At 36.7% G+C, this 18,210-nt stretch overlaps 3 protein-coding genes across 7 annotated transcripts; 1 reads left to right on the top strand and 2 right to left on the bottom strand.

Annotated features, from left to right (window-relative positions):
- Positions 1–209: 209 nt before the first annotated feature.
- Seipin (lipid droplet biogenesis associated protein seipin) lies at positions 210–13,058 on the bottom strand. 4 transcript variants are annotated; one of them, XM_028307080.1, is made up of 8 exons: positions 12,483–13,058; positions 11,901–12,046; positions 11,026–11,110; positions 5,893–6,010; positions 5,159–5,297; positions 4,695–4,780; positions 4,193–4,283; positions 210–555 (listed from the first exon to the last, which is right to left on the bottom strand). In XM_028307080.1, the coding sequence occupies exons 1-8, from the start codon at positions 12,749–12,751 to the stop codon at positions 479–481; spliced, it is 1,011 nt and encodes a 336-aa protein (XP_028162881.1). In that variant the 5' UTR covers positions 12,752–13,058; the 3' UTR covers positions 210–478. The 4 variants fall into 4 exon arrangements, with proteins under 4 accessions (XP_028162881.1, XP_028162882.1, XP_028162880.1 ...); XM_028307081.1 differs by lacking the exons at positions 4,193–4,283; positions 4,695–4,780; positions 5,159–5,297; positions 5,893–6,010 and adding exons at positions 927–1,017; positions 1,438–1,523; positions 2,863–3,001; positions 3,544–3,661 and having other exon boundaries at positions 12,483–13,033; XM_028307079.1 differs by lacking the exons at positions 4,193–4,283; positions 4,695–4,780 and adding exons at positions 927–1,017; positions 1,438–1,523 and having other exon boundaries at positions 5,893–6,028; positions 12,483–13,033.
- On the bottom strand, positions 7,935–10,806 carry LOC114354607 (uncharacterized). The gene is made up of 5 exons (XM_028307082.1): positions 10,659–10,806; positions 10,341–10,547; positions 9,621–9,810; positions 8,753–9,264; positions 7,935–8,585 (listed from the first exon to the last, which is right to left on the bottom strand). Exons 2-4 carry the CDS (start codon positions 10,545–10,547, stop codon positions 9,017–9,019), a joined length of 645 nt encoding a protein of 214 aa, XP_028162883.1. The 5' UTR covers positions 10,659–10,806; the 3' UTR covers positions 7,935–8,585; positions 8,753–9,016.
- Positions 13,059–13,994: 936 nt separating the features above from the next.
- LOC114354604 (uncharacterized) lies at positions 13,995–17,656 on the top strand. 2 transcript variants are annotated; one of them, XM_028307076.1, is made up of 4 exons: positions 13,995–14,607; positions 15,482–15,779; positions 16,335–16,425; positions 16,504–16,600. In XM_028307076.1, the coding sequence occupies exons 1-4, from the start codon at positions 14,224–14,226 to the stop codon at positions 16,553–16,555; spliced, it is 825 nt and encodes a 274-aa protein (XP_028162877.1). In that variant the 5' UTR covers positions 13,995–14,223; the 3' UTR covers positions 16,556–16,600. The 2 variants fall into 2 exon arrangements, with proteins under 2 accessions (XP_028162877.1, XP_028162878.1); XM_028307077.1 differs by lacking the exons at positions 16,335–16,425; positions 16,504–16,600 and adding an exon at positions 17,428–17,656 and having other exon boundaries at positions 13,997–14,607.
- Positions 17,657–18,210: the final 554 nt, after the last annotated feature.

The raw sequence follows: 18,210 nt of genomic DNA on the forward strand, positions 1-18,210 counted from the left end.
CATTTATTTTAGATTTATTTTTCATAAGCGAATTGAAAATAAAATAGAAACAATGTCAAATTCGTTATTTTGAGCTAGCTAATAGCTTTTTAATTTCTAGATGCAGAATCGTCCCTAAACATTTAAATCCACAGAATTGACACCCAATAGATATTAATTTCTCACTGCCCATATTTAAGTATATGGGCAGTGAGATACTTAAATAAGTAGAATAAAGTCAGTTTTTTAAGTACTAGTAAATAAAACAGACTATCCACCCAAGTTATTCGCCTTGGGTCACTAAATAATGAATCTTATATTGACGGCATTTGGGCCTAGACTTGCTTGATGCTGCTTGACTGTTCTGCTCTGCCATTAACACCTTTAGGTATAGTGGTAGTATTCTAAAAATGTATAGCAGTTGCACAGAAACGTAACATAATATGATGAACTTTATTGCGAGTGAGTAAGGTTCAACGTTCCGTAGACTAAGAAGAATTTACGCGTCCTTCTTCGGTTCTTCGATTTTCTGCAGCTCTTCCAACAAGCTCTCGTCGTCGAAGAACTGAGAAGAATCTAGAAATAAAATTATTATTAGCATTAAGAACTGAGCAAAATTTTGTTTGACGACTGTAAGTGATTAACATTTAGTTTAAAATTAATTTAACAAAAATAAAACCACCAAAAAAAGTGCATGGAGAAAAAAATAATACCAATAATACTTTATTTAATTACAAGACTAAATACACTGTTAATCTCAGAATAAATCGTCAGTGTTGACATAAGTATTTCCCATACTGTTTCACTGTCAAGTTTGGTCGAATCGGGCATAAGACAAAATTAAATATGATTGATATTTCAGTCCTGTTTTTTTTAAAAAGCGGTTTATCTTTTGGGCAAATTACTATAATGTGCAGTTATCATCTTATCTCCATTAGAAGTCTTACCTTCTCTCTCAAGTTTGACTTTTCCCTCGAATCCAATTTTTTTCTTATCGTCTCCGCCATCTTCTGTCTTTATTGTATGACCGAGTTTGCCCTACAAAGAGAAGTAAATAAATAAACAATTCCATTTTAAGCAACAAATAAAAAGTATAAGTGTAAGTTTTCCAAACAATTGTAAAATAAAATAAATAAAAACCCGAGGCGTAGAACGTTACTAACTCAATTTGGCCAAAATCGGACTTGTGCCGCTATTGCATTCCGTGAGTGAAATGAATTAACAGTACTTGAGTAAGTAATTATTGACAAAAGAAATTTTTTGACTGCTGTCAGCTTTTAAGTCGAGTCCGCACTACGGCTAAACCGCCGAGGTTTTTAACTGCGTGATTTTATAACCAAGTAACACTAATGCTAGCATCCGCATTGCAGCTTTTTCCCTCCTTTGGCGGTTTACCGCTTGCGGGAAGAAACCGTAGTGCGGACTCGGCCTTATACAAATAGTGTAGCTTACACATACCTTGACGAAGTCTGGCAGTCCATCCTGCAGATGATACCAGCTCAAGATGAAGATCATGGACACCACGAAAAGGTTTGAACTTATTCCTGTAAAAAAGAACAAGAAAACATTTAATAGCTGACGCATAATAAACACTTGCGTGAAGAGCTCTATTTTAAGAATTTTTCTGGAGGACGTTATTTTGAACTTTATGTCCTTGACTTAAGATCAAAAATATTTTAACTTGCAAGACACTAGTGTGGGGGCTCTAAGAATCCTCCAAGCAGGACGTTAATTTGAACTCTATTGTCTTGTCTTCAGACCTCATATTAATGAGAACTTTTAAGTATCTGACGCTCAAAACACTAGCTGGCAGAACGTTGAATGTGAATGAAGAATGTTCACTAATTTTGTTTTTTAGCTTTCTGTATTCTCAGTTAAAAATAAAAAATACACGTGAAAGAATTATTTCGATACGTCAATAAGTTTCCAAGATAATGAATTTTAAAAGTGCGGGCGGCGGCCAGCCCGCCATTTTATGCGCGTGACGTCATATTACAGTGACTGGCTCATATTTGTATGGGTGGAATCTTGCAAGCTGAATTAAGACCCACTTCCGGACAACCGATTAAGCTGAAATTACGCAAACACATGTGATTTGGATGACCATGCAATATTATGATGACATGGAGCTGATCTGATGATGGAGCTGGAAGGTGGCCATAGGAACTCTATAATAAAACGACTTAAATCCATCGAGTTTGGGCTCGTTCGTTTTGTATTGATGAGTACTTTAATTCTATATAGTAATCAGGGTCTAATGATGGAGCTGGAAGGTAATTTGCAAAAAAACGACACAATCGCATCAAGTTTGTATTTGGTTCAATTTTAATTTCTGTGATGGGTCTGGGTGTTAATATGTATAATAAGTTTGTATTTACAAAAAAAAATGTATTTAAGTATGTTTATATCCGTTTTCTAGTGAGCGGACACTGTGAATGTATGTCACGCGGAGTCACGTGACCGTCGGCGGGACTCAATATTTAAGCGAACTTTGAATGCCTATAAAATCATAACTACTGGGTATTTTTGAATGAAATAAAAACTAATGTATTTGTAAATGTAAAAGCTTAACTGTAACATAGGTTTCAAGTGATTTTGCATACCTAGTAAGTTACTACTAGTAACATTCTCAATTATTATTGCCTTATCGTAGGATGCAAAAGTTATGACACTTTTTACTAATCAAAAGAAAAGACCCTGTAAGAATCCCTCCAATTGGACGTTATTTAGAATTTTGTTACCTACTTAGTCTTAAGATCTAATTTTGAAAATTATAATATTGATATAAGTGCGGGGTCTAAGAATCTCTCTAGAAAGACGTTATTTAGAACTTCATTGCCTTGACATAAGATCTGAAAAATAAAATCAAATGTCTTCACTTACCGACAACCGCAGACAGCTTGGGCCAGTGGAACATGAGATAGCGGAGTCCAGTAAAGTGCGCTTGTATGTGCAACTCACTGGCATACACCTGCGCGTGGCGCGACTGTAACTCGACGTACGCGTCTGTCACTGGCAGGCTCTGTGGCAGATACATGTTGATAAAGACAAGCTTTTCAAAAAACATGGTATGTAAACGCGGGCAATTAGGTAAGTAATAGAGTGCTAGTTTGTCACCTACAATAAGCCTTGTATTCGCTAGCTTGCAAAACGTAAGGTTTTGTTATGATAGCTAAGTTCTAATCTATATTATTATTAGTAACTAGTTTAATATTATCTGTAAAGAGGTCCTTCCTTGAAATAAACGTCTTATGCCCGTTTACACAATCAATCCGTATTTTTTAAGTGACCTATGGTAACACAACAGGAATTTTGTTTTCAAAAGGTCACTTTAAAATTAGGGATTGATGGTGAAAACGGGCCTTACATTACTTTTTCAGAGTTCTATGATTATTAATTAGTCACCTCTCATAATTTGGACCCTTATCACCGTGTATCACCCCTTATTTGGTCACATCTTTTTTACACCCTGTATAGAAGTAAGATAAAACTGTGCTTCTATTATTATTTCATGCTATACAAAATTGGCTTCTATTCTCAATTCCACACAGCTCAAATTCCCACCTGATCATCCTCGAATTCGCTGAACAGTTCCACCTGCAACTGCTGTTTCTCCTCGTTGACGCCAGATAGCAGTAGCGGCGCCATCGTCACGGTGCGCATTATTTGGTGCAGGATGGACCTGCGAGACATGGGGATACTTATGTGGTTGTGATAAGAGATATTTTACAATAAAACATATTATAGTTTATTGAGCTGTCGACTGTACATATAATAGTCGGCCGTTTGGTGTAGTGGTTCAGAACGGACTACTATGCCGAGAGGTCCCGGGTTCGATTCCTTGCCGGGCAGAAATTGAAATGATGAATTTTAATTTCTGTGACGGGTCTGGGTGTTACTATGTATAATATGTATGTATTTAAAAAAAAAAAAAAAAAAAGTGTATAAGTAGTATATCCGTTAAGCTAGCACCCATAACACAAGCATATTAATTGCTTACTTTGGGGCTAGATGGCGCTGTGTGAGATTGTCCAAAGATATTTATTATTATTTATTATATAGGCCAGTAGAATTAAACACAAAAATGAATCAAATCGGAAATAANTAATATGGTTGATATTTATTCAGTCCTCCTTTTTTTAAAAAGCGGTTTATCTTTTGGGCAAATTACTATAATGTGCAGTTATCATCTTATCTCCATTAGAAGTCTTACCTTCTCTCTCAAGTTTGACTTTTCCCTCGAATCCAAATTTTTTCTTATCGTCTCCGCCATCTTCTGTCTTTATTGTATGACCGAGTTTGCCCTACAAAGAGAAGTAAATAAATAAACAATTCCATTTTTAAGCAACAAATAAGTATAAAATCCCGAGGTTTAGACCGTTACTAACTCAATTTGGCCAAAATCGGACTTGTGCCGTTATTGCATTCCGTGAGTGAAATGAACTAACAGTGCTTCAAGTGCTTGAGTAGGTAATTTTTGGCAAAAGATTTTTTTTACTGCTGTCAGCTTTTAAGTCGAGTCCGCACTACGGCTAAACCGCCGAGGTTTTTAACTGCGTGTTTTTATAACCAAGTAACACTAATGCAAGCATCCGCATTGCGGCTTTTTCCCTCGTATACGTTTCAGGCGGTCGCGCGGTTTGGCGGTTTACCGCTTGCGGGAAGAAACCGTAGTGCGGACTCGGCCTTATACAAAAAGTGTAGCTTACACATACCTTGACGAAGTCTGGCAGTCCATCCTGCAGATGATACCAGCTCAAGATGAAGATCATGGACACCACGAAAAGATTTGAACTTATTCCTGTAAAAAAAAAACAAGAAAACATTTAATAATCGCTGGTGTGGGTGGCTCAAGAATTCCTTCTAGCAGCAAGTTATTTAGAATTTTATTGCCTTATCATAAAATAACAAAAGTCTAGAACAAGCTGATGCTCAAAAGGCTTAGACATGTGAGGGAGCTCGAAGGATCCGCCAGCAGGATATTATTTTGAATCTTATTGCACCACCAAAATCCAAAAATTATAATTTGCTGACGCTCATAAAACAGTTACAGCTGCCCCGGCATTACGTTATTTTGAATTTTATTGACGAAAAAAGTTGCTCCCTCTGCAAATTCCTTAACAGGACGTTATTTTAAACCAAGATCCAAACATTGCAAAAAATATATTTCGTCACTCACCAACAACCGCAGACAGCTTGGGCCAGTGGAACATGAGATAACGGAGCCCAGTGAAGTGCGCTTGTATGTGCAACTCACTGGCATACACCTGCGCGTGGCGCGACTGTAACTCGACGTACGCGTCTGTCACTGGCAGGTTCTGTGAAAAATATATTCATTTATTAGTTAATAAAGCTTCAACCACAGCCGGCGCGATCATAGGCCAATGACAGGTCGCGCGGAATGTCATGGGTCGCGCGACCTGTCATTGCGATCTGCACGCGTTGGTGTGGTTGAAATTTTAGGGTGAGAAGCACCTGGATTCGGGTAGCGACAGGTTTTTGTGAGTAAGAGAGCCCTACATAACCCACTTGGTCCCCTGGACTAGTGGGTATGCAATTTAAGTCTTTGGTTGAATAGTTAAAATAGTACAGTTTACTTAAATAAATATTATAGCAATAAATGATGTCTAATTTAAATTAAATGTACAGTCAAATTTAAGCCAAATTCTTGTTGATCAGCAAACACATCTAGAACTTTTTGAAATAAAATTTGCCTCACCAGCCATCAGGCGTGTACCAGTTAAAATAACTGAACAAATATAGGGTTATTTAGTTTTTTTTGTATGATTCGTTAAAATTGGGTTACATCTTAAAACACCTTGTATTTATAGACTTAACGTGGTCTATCAATAAATTAATTCAAGCATACGAAACTGGCTTCTATTCCCAATACCACACAGCTCAAATTCCTACCTGATCGTCCTCGAATTCGCTGAACAGTTCCACCTGCAACTGCTGTTTCTCCTCGTTGACGCCAGATAGCAGTAGTGGCGCCATCGTCACGGTGCGCATTATTTGGTGCAGGATGGACCTGGGAGACATGGGGATACTTATGTGGTTGTGATAAGAGATATTTTACAATAAAAAATATTATAGTTTATTGAGCTGTCGACTGTACATATAGCCCAGTAGAATTAAACACAAAAATGAATCAAATCGGAAATAATGCCTACAAAAGACTTTATTGCTTTAATGGCTTCATTGGTTGGGACGAACAGGGATAGGTAAATCTAACTCGCGAGCGACAGGGATACGCTGATTAAGGCGGCTCTTTACAAGGCTTGGGAGCCTGCGGGTGACGAGCTATTGGACGTAGGGTTATTATATTAATTATACGTAAATTTTCTACTTTGTCGAAGATAAGTATGAGAACGGTTTGTCCAAAACATATGAATTTGGTCTTATTTAATGCAGAATTTAGTGCCCTTCAACCGTCATCAAGACTACTTTTCGATAGGGTAAGTCCTTTAACCGGTTTAACGTATAACCGGAAAACCGAAAAAACGCCCCATTCGGGGGCCCCCACCACTTAAGCACAACTCCATCGAAGTCGAAAACCTAGGAGAGTCTTTATGGGCAACCAATGAAGCCATTAAAGCAACAAAATCTTTTGTAAGAATTATTTCCGATTTAAAAGCTAATTCTACTGGCCTAATAGTGGCGCACGGAAAATTGACAGAGTCGAAGCGCTAGTTCGCACACCGAAGTATAGCGACACATGGGTGGGAAAAGGAGAAAATAACCGAGATGGTGTTCACACTTATCACGTCTCAGGCCTGCATAGTGTAAGTACTCGCGCCATAAAGCCCATTTTCAACGCCGGATTAACCATCTCGGGGCCCTTAGGCACAGCTCGTTTCGGGCCCCCCCTTTTTCATACCACAACATCGAAATTTGGAAATGTTTACTGTCTACATTATTTCGTAATGTAGATGTTGAATGACGGTACCATCATTATCGCAAAGGTATACGCCTTCCTTCAAGTGAAAAGACTTTGGCCACAATCTACAGTGTCATTTAAAAATGAAAGAATAGGAAAATCTTGCATATTTTATAAAAAAAAACTTAAACATTAAAAATGTACATATTGTACTGATTAAGAAGCATGTTTAAATATTAACTCTTCTAATTTCTTTGGATACAAAATCGTTTAAAACTTCTTGAAAATTGACCTTTTCTGATACATCATCTTTAACATGTTTTTTTTTTCATTTTTTAATCGGGAGTGCTGGGCCCCTGGTCATAGTGGGCCCCTAGGCACTGGCCTAAAGTGCCTTATGGATAAAATACGGCACTGCCCATTTTCCATCGCCAAAGAGGACTGAGGGATAAAAAAGCGGCTTTTTCTTCTATTCCCCGTTGACAATCCCCGTCAACGTTTGTTTTTTGTTTGCATTGCACTAAAAAGTTCATTATTCCCCATTACGTTCAAAATAAAAATACTAATATAACGGGGATTAATGAACTTTTTGTTAATTAATTATTATTACCCATTATAAGCTCCAATTGGGGTTAACGGGGATTAGTGAACAAAAAGTTCACGTTAATCCGTTGACGGGGATTGTTAACGGGGAAAAGTGGAATAAGCCAAGAAAACGGTCTTTTACGTACCTAAATAGGATTGCTTTTCCACTGAGAAGAATTCGGGAGGGAGTATTGATTTGATGGTGGTGTTAAGCACATCAGGGTTTGACAAAAATATTGAAATAGGGGATAATAGATATTAGCTATCAATATTAAAACAACTAATTATCACTGTTAAAATCTGTTCATCCGTTTAGGCGTTAAGGTACGAAAATGAGCATGCTCAAATTAAAAATCTTAATTCAAAACTGGAGGATAGAACAGAGCACAAGAAACTAAGAAATCATAGGGGTTACAATAATTGAGCTATTGTAATAAAACCAAACATTATTCTTATGCATATTTATATTTATTGTCAAGTTTATCTTACATACTACAAAACATAGTCCCAAGAGGATTTATAAAAATCTATAAAAAAACAAATTCAACTCAAAATTAACAATTCTCTGAAATAAAAAAACATAATTGTTACAAAAACAAAACTTATCATTGATATTTCTTAAACCTATATTCCTAAACTTAATACTTGTTCATTAAATTACTTTTAAGTTTAGCTTTGGAATAAACATAATTATAGCCTACAAGTAATTAATCAAATTAAATTACAATAATCAATATTCTTGAATGATTTCAAATCAACATCAACATTATGAGATCCAAACTTAAAATAAGTAATCATAATTTCACAAAAAACATGTCTTTCATAAGTCAGCCGCATTTGTATTTTTCTGACGTGTCGTGTTTTATGACGTGACGTATCAGAACGGAATCAGTTTCATATTATGTGACACGTCAGAAGCCATCGTAACACCAGAGTAAATACAAATGAGTAGGTCATCTTCATAGAAACGCCCGAGCGCGGTTTGTATGTGAGCGCGCCAATACGTATGCGGCGCGCACGTACACACTGACAACATTCAGGGCACCTCACCGCTAATCCACGCAAAATTTCTATGAAGATGACCATTGGACTCATTTGTGTTTACTCTGGTAATACGACGTAACACTCTATAGACCTAGCGCTTAANGAACTGCTGTTTTAATTTAATAGTTTTTCGATGTGAAATTGCAAAACATGTGACGTCACACTAGGGAGGGGGGGGTCTCAGAAATGTGACCACCTGTGACAAGGACGGGGGGGGGGCTCAAAAAATCATGAAATTCGTGTGACGTACTTTATGGATGGCCCCTTAACTCAATCAGTGATTGACATATAAGAGTGGCACTGAAGGTTTTTGCGATGTCAAACGTCAGCGAGACTTCTTAATATGCTTTATTCTATCACGCAATAATATTATGTCAATGTTACCCATTCCGTGTCGCTCTCATACCGCAAACACTGACTGAGTTATATTAAGCCAAGACCTATTTATGAAACTGATTCCGTTCTGATGCGTCATAATGACACAACGCGTCAGACAAATCTAAATCTGGTTTTACAATAAGAGTACAATTAGTTCTGATTATGATTATTATTGTAAAGTTCACTGTAGTTTTGCTTGATCTTCTTGAATACCTCCGCCATGTTGTTCAAACCCTTGGCCATTATGATCTGCCCTTTAGTAAGCTCGACTTGCAACCGAGCCACATTTTGTATGGAATCCGCTATTATTTCAAGTCCTTCGAGAACCGTTTCCACTTTTTTATTTATGTCTTCATACGGAAAAGGTACAGTCGGTTCTTGTTTTATGATAATCTTGTCTGTAAATTTAAAACATGTTTTATGAGACAGTGACAATAGGTAAATATTTAAAACATCAATATTAAATTTAAATAAACATTTTATAAAAGATAGAACATCCATGCAAGTTAATATACTAAAAAAAATCTCAAGTTTTCCATGGAAAAAAGGGAAATTAAAATTTCATTCAACTCAAACTAACATTATGACACTACAATAAACATGTCCATATAGCTGAAAAAACCAAACTCAGTCATTTTAGATTTATGGACTGAAAAGTTGCAAAAAAAATTATTTAATCTTTTAAACAAGACAAAGGTACAGTAAATAAATAATTTATTAGATTACTTTTACTCTAGACGAAGGGAAAACTTACTCTTGCTAGTATTTTTATCCTCAATGGCTTCAATCACAAGAAATTTATCTTTAGCGTTTTTAGGCATCATATTGAACATTCGTATCTCGTAGTCATGCAAGGCCAGCTTGGCCGGCTTTTTAGACATGTTCAGCTGTCGGCGAGCTCGGTTCATCTTAACGGATAGTTTACTTTTCAGCTTTGTCCAGTACTGGAAAACAAAAGAATGGATTACATTAGAGCATTGGTTCCCAAACTTATTTGAGACGCGCCCCCTTTCGATCATATAAAAAGTTCCGCGCCCGCCCTCCTCCAGTCAAGATTATTTATTGGTCGTATCGAGCAGTCTGGAATGCATTCTCTCAGTAGTGGTCACAGGTTTCTTACAGATGGCCCGTGCCCCCCTTTAAAGGTCTTTCTTTGGGAACCAATGCATTAGAGTAAGGGCTTTCTTGATCTCTGAGTGAAGTGTCAAGTAGGCTACTCATTGCTTAGTCAGGAGAAGTAACAAAACCATGACACAAGTTATTTTCTTACTTTTACTTGCTTTACTCGGAGATCTTGACAGGTAGTTTAAAATTAGTAATCATCATGTACAGCATTTTATAACTATGGACAGGTAAATAGATGATGGCATATAAACTAAGCACTGGGATATCTTATGTGGTTGGAATAGGTGTTATTTTGCAAGAAAAATGTGTCGTCTGATGTATTATCGTAGTAAAACACGAAGAAACATACCGCTTTGTACTCCTTTACGCCGCGCGCCCTTTGCGTACTAGGGTTCAAGCAGTTGATATCTCTCATCAATTCTTTCCATTTAAATTCGCTCTCGAACTGATCGTCAGAGTTCGAGTTGACTCGCCCAAAAGCCAGGTGAGGGTTCGATGCAGCGAAGTTTAGAAGAACATTCAGTTGCTCAGTGGATAGATCGAGGTATGGCGCCATCTTCAATGAAAAACATGCTATTTCACTCAATCCGTCGTAAATAAACATACAAATTGATAATATGCATAGCATTCAATAAATAATTTATGTATTTGGCTGTTGAACGCTTACCTTTTCAATTTGTTAACCGTTGATTGTATTGTAGGCTTGATTTTGGTTTAAGTTTATTGAGTGCACTACAAAAAACGCTTCTCGGTCACTTTTTGTTTCAATTAGAAGGGCGATGAAGATTTTTCATACAATACTTAATTTATAAAACTTTTCAACACTTTTTGCAGGTGGATTTGAATTGAATTTTTTGCGAAATCGGCGAAAACTTTTGACATTTGTTTTTTTTTAATCCGTAATCATATGAACGACTGATTGAGGAATTGATTATTATACAGTTTAATCGATTTATGTTTTTCTAAAGTTATTAAACAATAAAATAATCTTAATTATTAAGATTTAGTTAAATCTAGTTTAGTAAGATTTTTACCTATGCCTGAGCATTGCCGATCTGCACGAAGACGATACGAGGACTCCGCCCTTTGCTCTCATTTGTGTGCACACCATGAACATACCTGCAATAAATGAAAAATAGTTTTTACATCCTTGTAATAAGGTTCGAATTTATTTAAAAAATATCAACATTCCTTTTTCCGTGTTGTTTCTGGATAATGAATGATCAACAGAAACTTAGCGCGCGTAATTATGTTGCTGTCGCGCTCGCACACTCACTGCGCGCGCGAACGATAAGGATGGGTAGCTTGTGGTCATTGGACAAAATTCTACGTGCTCACGGGCCAGACTTTTACACGGGAAAAATCAAAAGGAACCTTGATATTTATTGAATGATCATTCAGAGATCCCTGGGTCTCAGGTTCAATTTCCGGTCGCGTCAATATTTTCAAATAACTTTTGGTTCAACCAAATTATTGCAACCACTAAAAAAAAAAAAACAAAATCGTGATTCAGCCTCAAATAAAAATAAGAACTTTTATTAACATTAAATTAATAAGTATGTCTCCACTTTAGGAGNTGTAGGAGCACAATCCCAACTAATATTATAAATGCGAAAGTAACTCTGTCTGTCTGTCTGTCTGTCTGTCTGTCTGTTACGCTTTCCCGCTTAAACCTCGCAACCGATTTTGATGAAATTTGGCATAGAGATAGTTTGAGTCCCGGGAAAGAACATAGGATAGTTTTTATCCCGGTTTTTGAAACAGGGACGCGCGCGATAAAGTTTTTCTGTGACAGACAAAATTCCACGCGGGCGAATCCGCGGGCGGAAAGCTAGTCCTTTATAATTTACTATTTAGGAATAGTTTACATATTTTAGCCATATTTCTCATTGAAATGTAAAACCTGTACCTAAATCCTTATTAATTTGTGTTTCTGGCATCTCCAGTATAAGTTTGATGCGGTAAGGCTGCGCAGCCATCAGCATGTGACTTCGCTTCGTAAGCTGGACGTGGGCCGATGGGAACGAACATATCCCCATCTGTTCATCGCATGATCTGTAATACCGATATAAACAGCCTTAAAAAGTCCTTAAACAGTTGTTTAACTGCTGTATAGTTAAACCATGTTTAAGGAGTAAATAACACTATGCATCCGCTATACTCAAGAATCTGTATGGTATACCTACAACAAATTAAATTACCCATAATTCAGATATAGAGATAAAGAGTGAGTTATGTGAAAATATTAACTCATTTTTCCATAAAGTTAAAAATGGTGTGAAAAATAGTTCCATTTTGGGGCAGTACTCATAAAAACTCACAAAGTTTTATTAGCCACTAGAACTTCAAAACTTTAGTAACCACATAAGATAAAAATAATGGAAAATTTCAACTATGTCTGCCCACTAATTTAATTTAATATTAATGTTATAGTAAATCAAATTGAATTGGAAAACGTTTCGATTATTTATTCAATAAATTGTATACTTACTTGAATTGCAAATGTACAGGTCTGACATGTGTAACGTTGGGCATGTATGTGTAATAAAACACAACATACATAAACACAGATATCCACACTATTGCCGACAGAAAAACTGAGATCACCCCCGCTCTATAGAGCAGTTCCTTCGCGCTACTGATCCCCTCATCTGTCTTCTTTTTATACCCCAAATACTGTCGCAAAACGAACACTTCTACCGGAGTACGCACAAAGTCTCTAAAAACCCTAAACGGGTTTAAATAATTTACCAAAGCCATACTTTCCCACTTGCCTAGATAACCAGTAACTAACCGGTCAAGCAAACGGATCTAAATCGTTTCGGGGGTAGATAATGCACTGAAATAAGAGATAAACTAAAGTCCAAAGATAACTTCAGCGAAACTTCGAAGAACTTGCTACGACGCCATTTAAAAATTTGGTGAGACTTAAAAATAACTTTTTATAGATGTTTCGATGTTAATTAATGCAGAATAAGTTAGTGTTTGTATTTATTTTCGTTTTAATTTATGTGAAATTGAATGTAAACATTGTTTTTAGAGGAAAAATGAAGGTCAATGACACTTTGACATTGACAGCTGCTATCATCATAAACCAAAGAAAAATTGGGGTCCGATTCCATGTACAATCATTCAACTGAAACCTCCACAGTTGAAACCTATATCTTATACAGCTCGAAGTCGATTACAATTTGAGATTTAAACAAAAAGAAGGCAAAAAAAAAAGTTATATCGAGTGACTTTGTACGCAAATAGATCGACAGATCACCAGTCTCGTCGGCCAACCATTTTTAGCTATAGTTCCAAAATACTGAACTGTCCTATCGATGACATTGACAGCGGGGCGCCACCGTCAATACCGAATCGCTGGTTCCGATTTTTGCCATGTTGGAAACCATAAAGTTGAACGATGGTAGCGCCCCCCTGTCATTGAGTTTGGCGGGACAGTTCAGCGTGGGTCGGATTACTAATGTTTGGCCAAAAAACGTTTCCCAAATTATCACATCGCAAACAACGTTTCGCAAATTTTCATTTGGCAAATTCTCATTTGGCAAAACAACTTATAGCAAACTTTTAAATCGCAAATGCCGTTTTTGGCATATTATTGTTTAGCNAGAACATTTCCTCAGTACGACTGAATCGCGACTAACCTGACGTCGCGGGCGATGTTCGTTTCTGGGCATATCGCGGAGACACGTGCCACGCCCCCGTTTCACATCTATTCCCTTCTATGATCTGAGGTCCTATCGATGACATTGACAGCGGAGCGCCACCGTCAATACCGAATCGCTGGTTCCGATTTTTGCCATGTTGGAAACCATAAAGTTGAACGATGGTAGCGCCCCCCTGTCATTGAGTTTGGCGGGACAGTTCAGCGTGGGTCATCTATAACAATAATTCTGTCCATCACCTCTCCATGAAATTTAATAAGCTCGAAGCTACTCTATTTATTTATCAGAATCGCCTTAGTCCATCCCTGTTCTCCTCTTGTCATTTGTCAAATCTGTAATTGTCTATTGTCACTCTGCTTCATCTTCCTCCATCATTGTTTTATTACGATTTTCTTTTGATAGCAAGATATTTTCAAAAAGAAAGTGTTTCCCAATATAAATTTGCTGAATTGGCAATATATGTGTGTACCTTAAAGTTATTTTTATGGCGATTCTCTATGTGAGGCATTCATTGTTTTGATACAGAACAGTATGTTTTGATTACATTCGTTTGACCCCAAAATGTCTTCGAATTTGGAAAGTGAGGACCTTTCTGACGTCCAGCTGGTTCGGATGGAAGATGTGCAGCCAGCTAGAGAGCAGCGAGACGATGACCAGTTGGAGGTGAAAGATGAGAGCATGGAGACGTTCATTTTCGAAGAAATTGACTATGAAAACGAGTGCGTTGTGGATGATGATGACTCCAATATTGGTAGTATGGTCTCCATTCAGTCTGAGGACGCGTCTACGCCGTCCGAGGAAGTGTCAGTGCAGTCTGAAGTGTCGATAGCATGTGAGGACCTTCCAAACCAGGCAGAACAGGACCCCCAATTAATTGAAATTTATGACCAGAGCAGCTCAGAGTTAATAATTCCAGATGTAGTTAACACTCGGAGAATTATTGTCGTGAGTATCTTTGTTGTCTAAAAAGTAATTTTACAGTAAAATAACAATTATCACTTATGCTGAGTTGCTCCATTTACTTTATCCATAACTATGGTGTTTTTGTATGGAGTTTGACTGACTTGACATTTGTTCAAGAAAGATGCTGCAACCCAGCCTTAATCACCTTTCCAATTAAGATAAATAGAAATTAACAATGCCTTTGTTTAATTGTTAAATATTTCTTATTCCCACCTTAGGCAGTTTGATTTTTTAACACTGCAGTACACGCGCCCCTTTTTTTACACGAACACACGCGCGGCCTACTCTGGTAAGCCAATTTAAAATCACTGTAAATCAGTTTGTAAGCAATTTATGAATATAATTATTATGTAAACGATAAAAGTGTTTATTATAGTTATTTTATAATCAAAGTTTCTCGAATAACTATTTGGGATCAAACATTCTAAAAACAGATTTAAAAGTTGTAAATTTTTTGGACCAAAATTTCACTCTGAGACCAATGTTAACAAAAAAATATTGACTGAAAAAATATGATTAGTTTTTTATCTGTCATAGTATTCATGACTTTCTACTGCCTGGTACACGGTGTAAATCCATTTGTTGCAAGACTTTCATAATTTTTTTGTCAACTGATTTCAGGCTTTTGAGTAAACTCGCAGTTTTGACGGCCAATTTTAGAAAAGTGCGCAGACTCTAGCGACCCAAGCTTTACTGGCTTACTGACAAATTTAGTAAACGAGGCTTTCCTGGAATGCCAGCTCTCTGGCGCAAGTTTTCAAAAAGTTATAGCGAAAAATGTTACCCTGGTCTACTATAGTAGTCCGCGCGTGTACTCTAGTGTTAAGTTGTTTATTTAAAATTTGTCTTTGTTTAGTTGCAGAATGCAAATCCAGCACCAAAGAAAGAAGTTAAAACGGTACCAGACAGTTGGCCAACATTGGAGATCTTACCTGGCGGTGTCATTAAACGTTCCGATACTGTAGATGACGACGCACTCACATCGTATTCCGCGGAAGAGGGTAACGATGTAGCGAACGAATCTGACGGTGAGGCTGGAGAGAAGATGTATGCGTGTGCCAAATGCTCCAAGAAATTCCGATATCTGTACTGTTTAGTGAAACATGTCCGATGGCACGACAAGCAGAAAAAAGACCCAGATTTATCAAAATTATGTGAGTATAAAATAATTTGTGAGTTTATTACCTTAAACACTGACCATAGTGTTAAAGTAATGGGTTTATTTAGTTATAAACTGATTGTTTTACAAAAAAGTTGCACAATATTTTTTAATAAATATACTTTTGAGTTTTTCAAATGACAAAAATGTGGTAGTAATTAAACACAGTGGCCATATTATGGTAATATTTGAAAATGGTAAGTAATTTCATTATATTTAAATGAAATAATTAGATAAAATAAATATAGATCCACCAAATTAGAAGAAATGATAATGCTTTGACTTGAAGTTAATTATAAAAATTATAAATTAACATACAATATTTTGTTTATTGAAATATTGCCATAATATGGTCTGAAATGGTCCCTAACTTTGGTTGATCTATATTTTTCTTAAAATTTTTGGTTCATTCCGATCTCATGTCACCTATTGCTAAATTACCAATGGATTTTGAAATTTGTCTGTAATGTAACATGGTTCAAAATCAATTGTGTGATTTTTTCATAGGTTTAAGTCCATGAACATAAATAATTTATCTTAACTGTTTCAGTGCCGATAGAGAAAGAAATGATTTATATAAAAAGAGCAAGATTAGAACTAGATAAGAGCTATAAGAAACAAAAAGTGGATGTTATATCTAGGTAAGGTATTAAAACTACAGACTTAAATGACTAGACATTTATAAAAAGTGTTCTATTAATCAAATTTTTCTTTTTCAGGATAGCAGGAGCATTAGGACAATTAGAAGATATTTCTGAAATACTGAAATAGTTAATAAAAGTTGTATGATAAAATAAATTATGTATTTTTTATTTTGACACCTGTTCTCATACATCCAGCATGGATATTTCATTAAAAAAAATGCTACAGCAGTAGACATCTGAAAATATTTCAAAATATAGAGTCAGAAGCTGCATTAGGGCTTGTGCAAACAGGTGACTGAGGCAAAAAAGTTTCTGCCACTGTCACGCTCACGTCGCTACATGCTTTCACTTCCATGGACTTCTTGGAGGTGACGAAACAGTCACGGCGACAAAAATCTCCTTTACGCGTGAGCCAGTCTGTATTTGTCAATAGGCCGTATAAGCCGCGGCCTAGGGGCGGCAGATTTCAGAAGACGCTTCCTTGATTTCAGAAGATAAAAGTGAAAGGAGATCCAGCAACATGGGATCGTNCGGGATCGTAACCGTATCAACTCAAGGCGGTCAATATTCTTTGTATGAAACTCCATACTCTAACGTAAACTTCTTATCCGCACCGTAATGTAAAAGCCTGAGTTGATAAGTCTGCTAATGAGCTTAGTGTGCGTTTCAGTTCGGAGTATCATACAAAGTATATTGACCGCCTCGAGGTGATACGCCTACGATCTGGGTTGATAAGTGTGCTTCGTCCTAAAATGTGCATTTTATTATAGTCTGGCCCGTGTGCACGTAGAATTTTGTCTAATGACCCCTAGCTACCCATCCTTATCGCTCGCGCGTAATTATGTTGCTATCGCGCTCGCACACTCACTGCAGGTGCCAGTCGCACAGTCGCGACAGCAATATAATTACGCGCGAGCGATAAGGATGGGTAGCTAGGGGTCAGTGGACAAAATTATACGTGCTCACGGACCGGGCTTTAAATGCAAGTCTTATTTACAGGTTCATGTGTAAACGGAAACTTCCTATGCGTGCACCCAGTCAAACAAGAAACCAAACGAAAGCCACGGACAAAAGCAAACAAAAAGAGGATACCAAAGAAAAATAAATCATAGCCTAAGTTTGTTGCGAGTATTTATACAGGGTGAATTTATTAAGCCACATTTTTTTATTCGAGACCCAAAATCTAAACAAAGAACTTAATTTTACTGTAATTAAATAAATCATTGTATAGATTCAGTGTACATTTTATGAATTTCTTTATTTGTTGTGTTGTACCGTAATAGTTTATGTGAAAGGATTTATTTAATAAAGAAACCTTAGAGTGTAGGATTTTAATGAACTTTATTCATTGTATTAGACTTTTCTAGGCTGTTTATTTCATGCCCAAAATAGTTTATGAGTATTCCTGCCTTGATTGGCTCTTAAAAATCATTTTACTAAGTCTCAAATTGTTTCTAGGTATTTCAAAATCAACAATGCAGTGTTCTGTATTTTTTCCCTGACTCCATTTGTGTTAAACAGTGGACATAACAACACAAAGACATCTGATATTGATTGGCAGCTGCTAAACAAATGTGATAATGTCGATATTCAGCCTTCGAATTCAACGTTAACGAGACAATTTTGATCGTCAAAATGAGTTTCGTGCTACCATTTCTCATAAGTTCACTTTACGACACGTTCACAAGGGCGCTGTTTTAGTTTTCGTATCTAATAGATCTTTTGATGGGGATTCGAAGCCGAAAGTTTTCATGCTAGAGATACAGGATACATTAATAGCGT

The sequence above is a fragment of the Ostrinia furnacalis genome, unplaced genomic scaffold (assembly GCF_004193835.3).
Source record: "Ostrinia furnacalis isolate ACB-3 unplaced genomic scaffold, ASM419383v2 OfSCF2084, whole genome shotgun sequence".
Classification (NCBI taxonomy): Eukaryota; Metazoa; Arthropoda; class Insecta; order Lepidoptera; family Crambidae; genus Ostrinia; species Ostrinia furnacalis.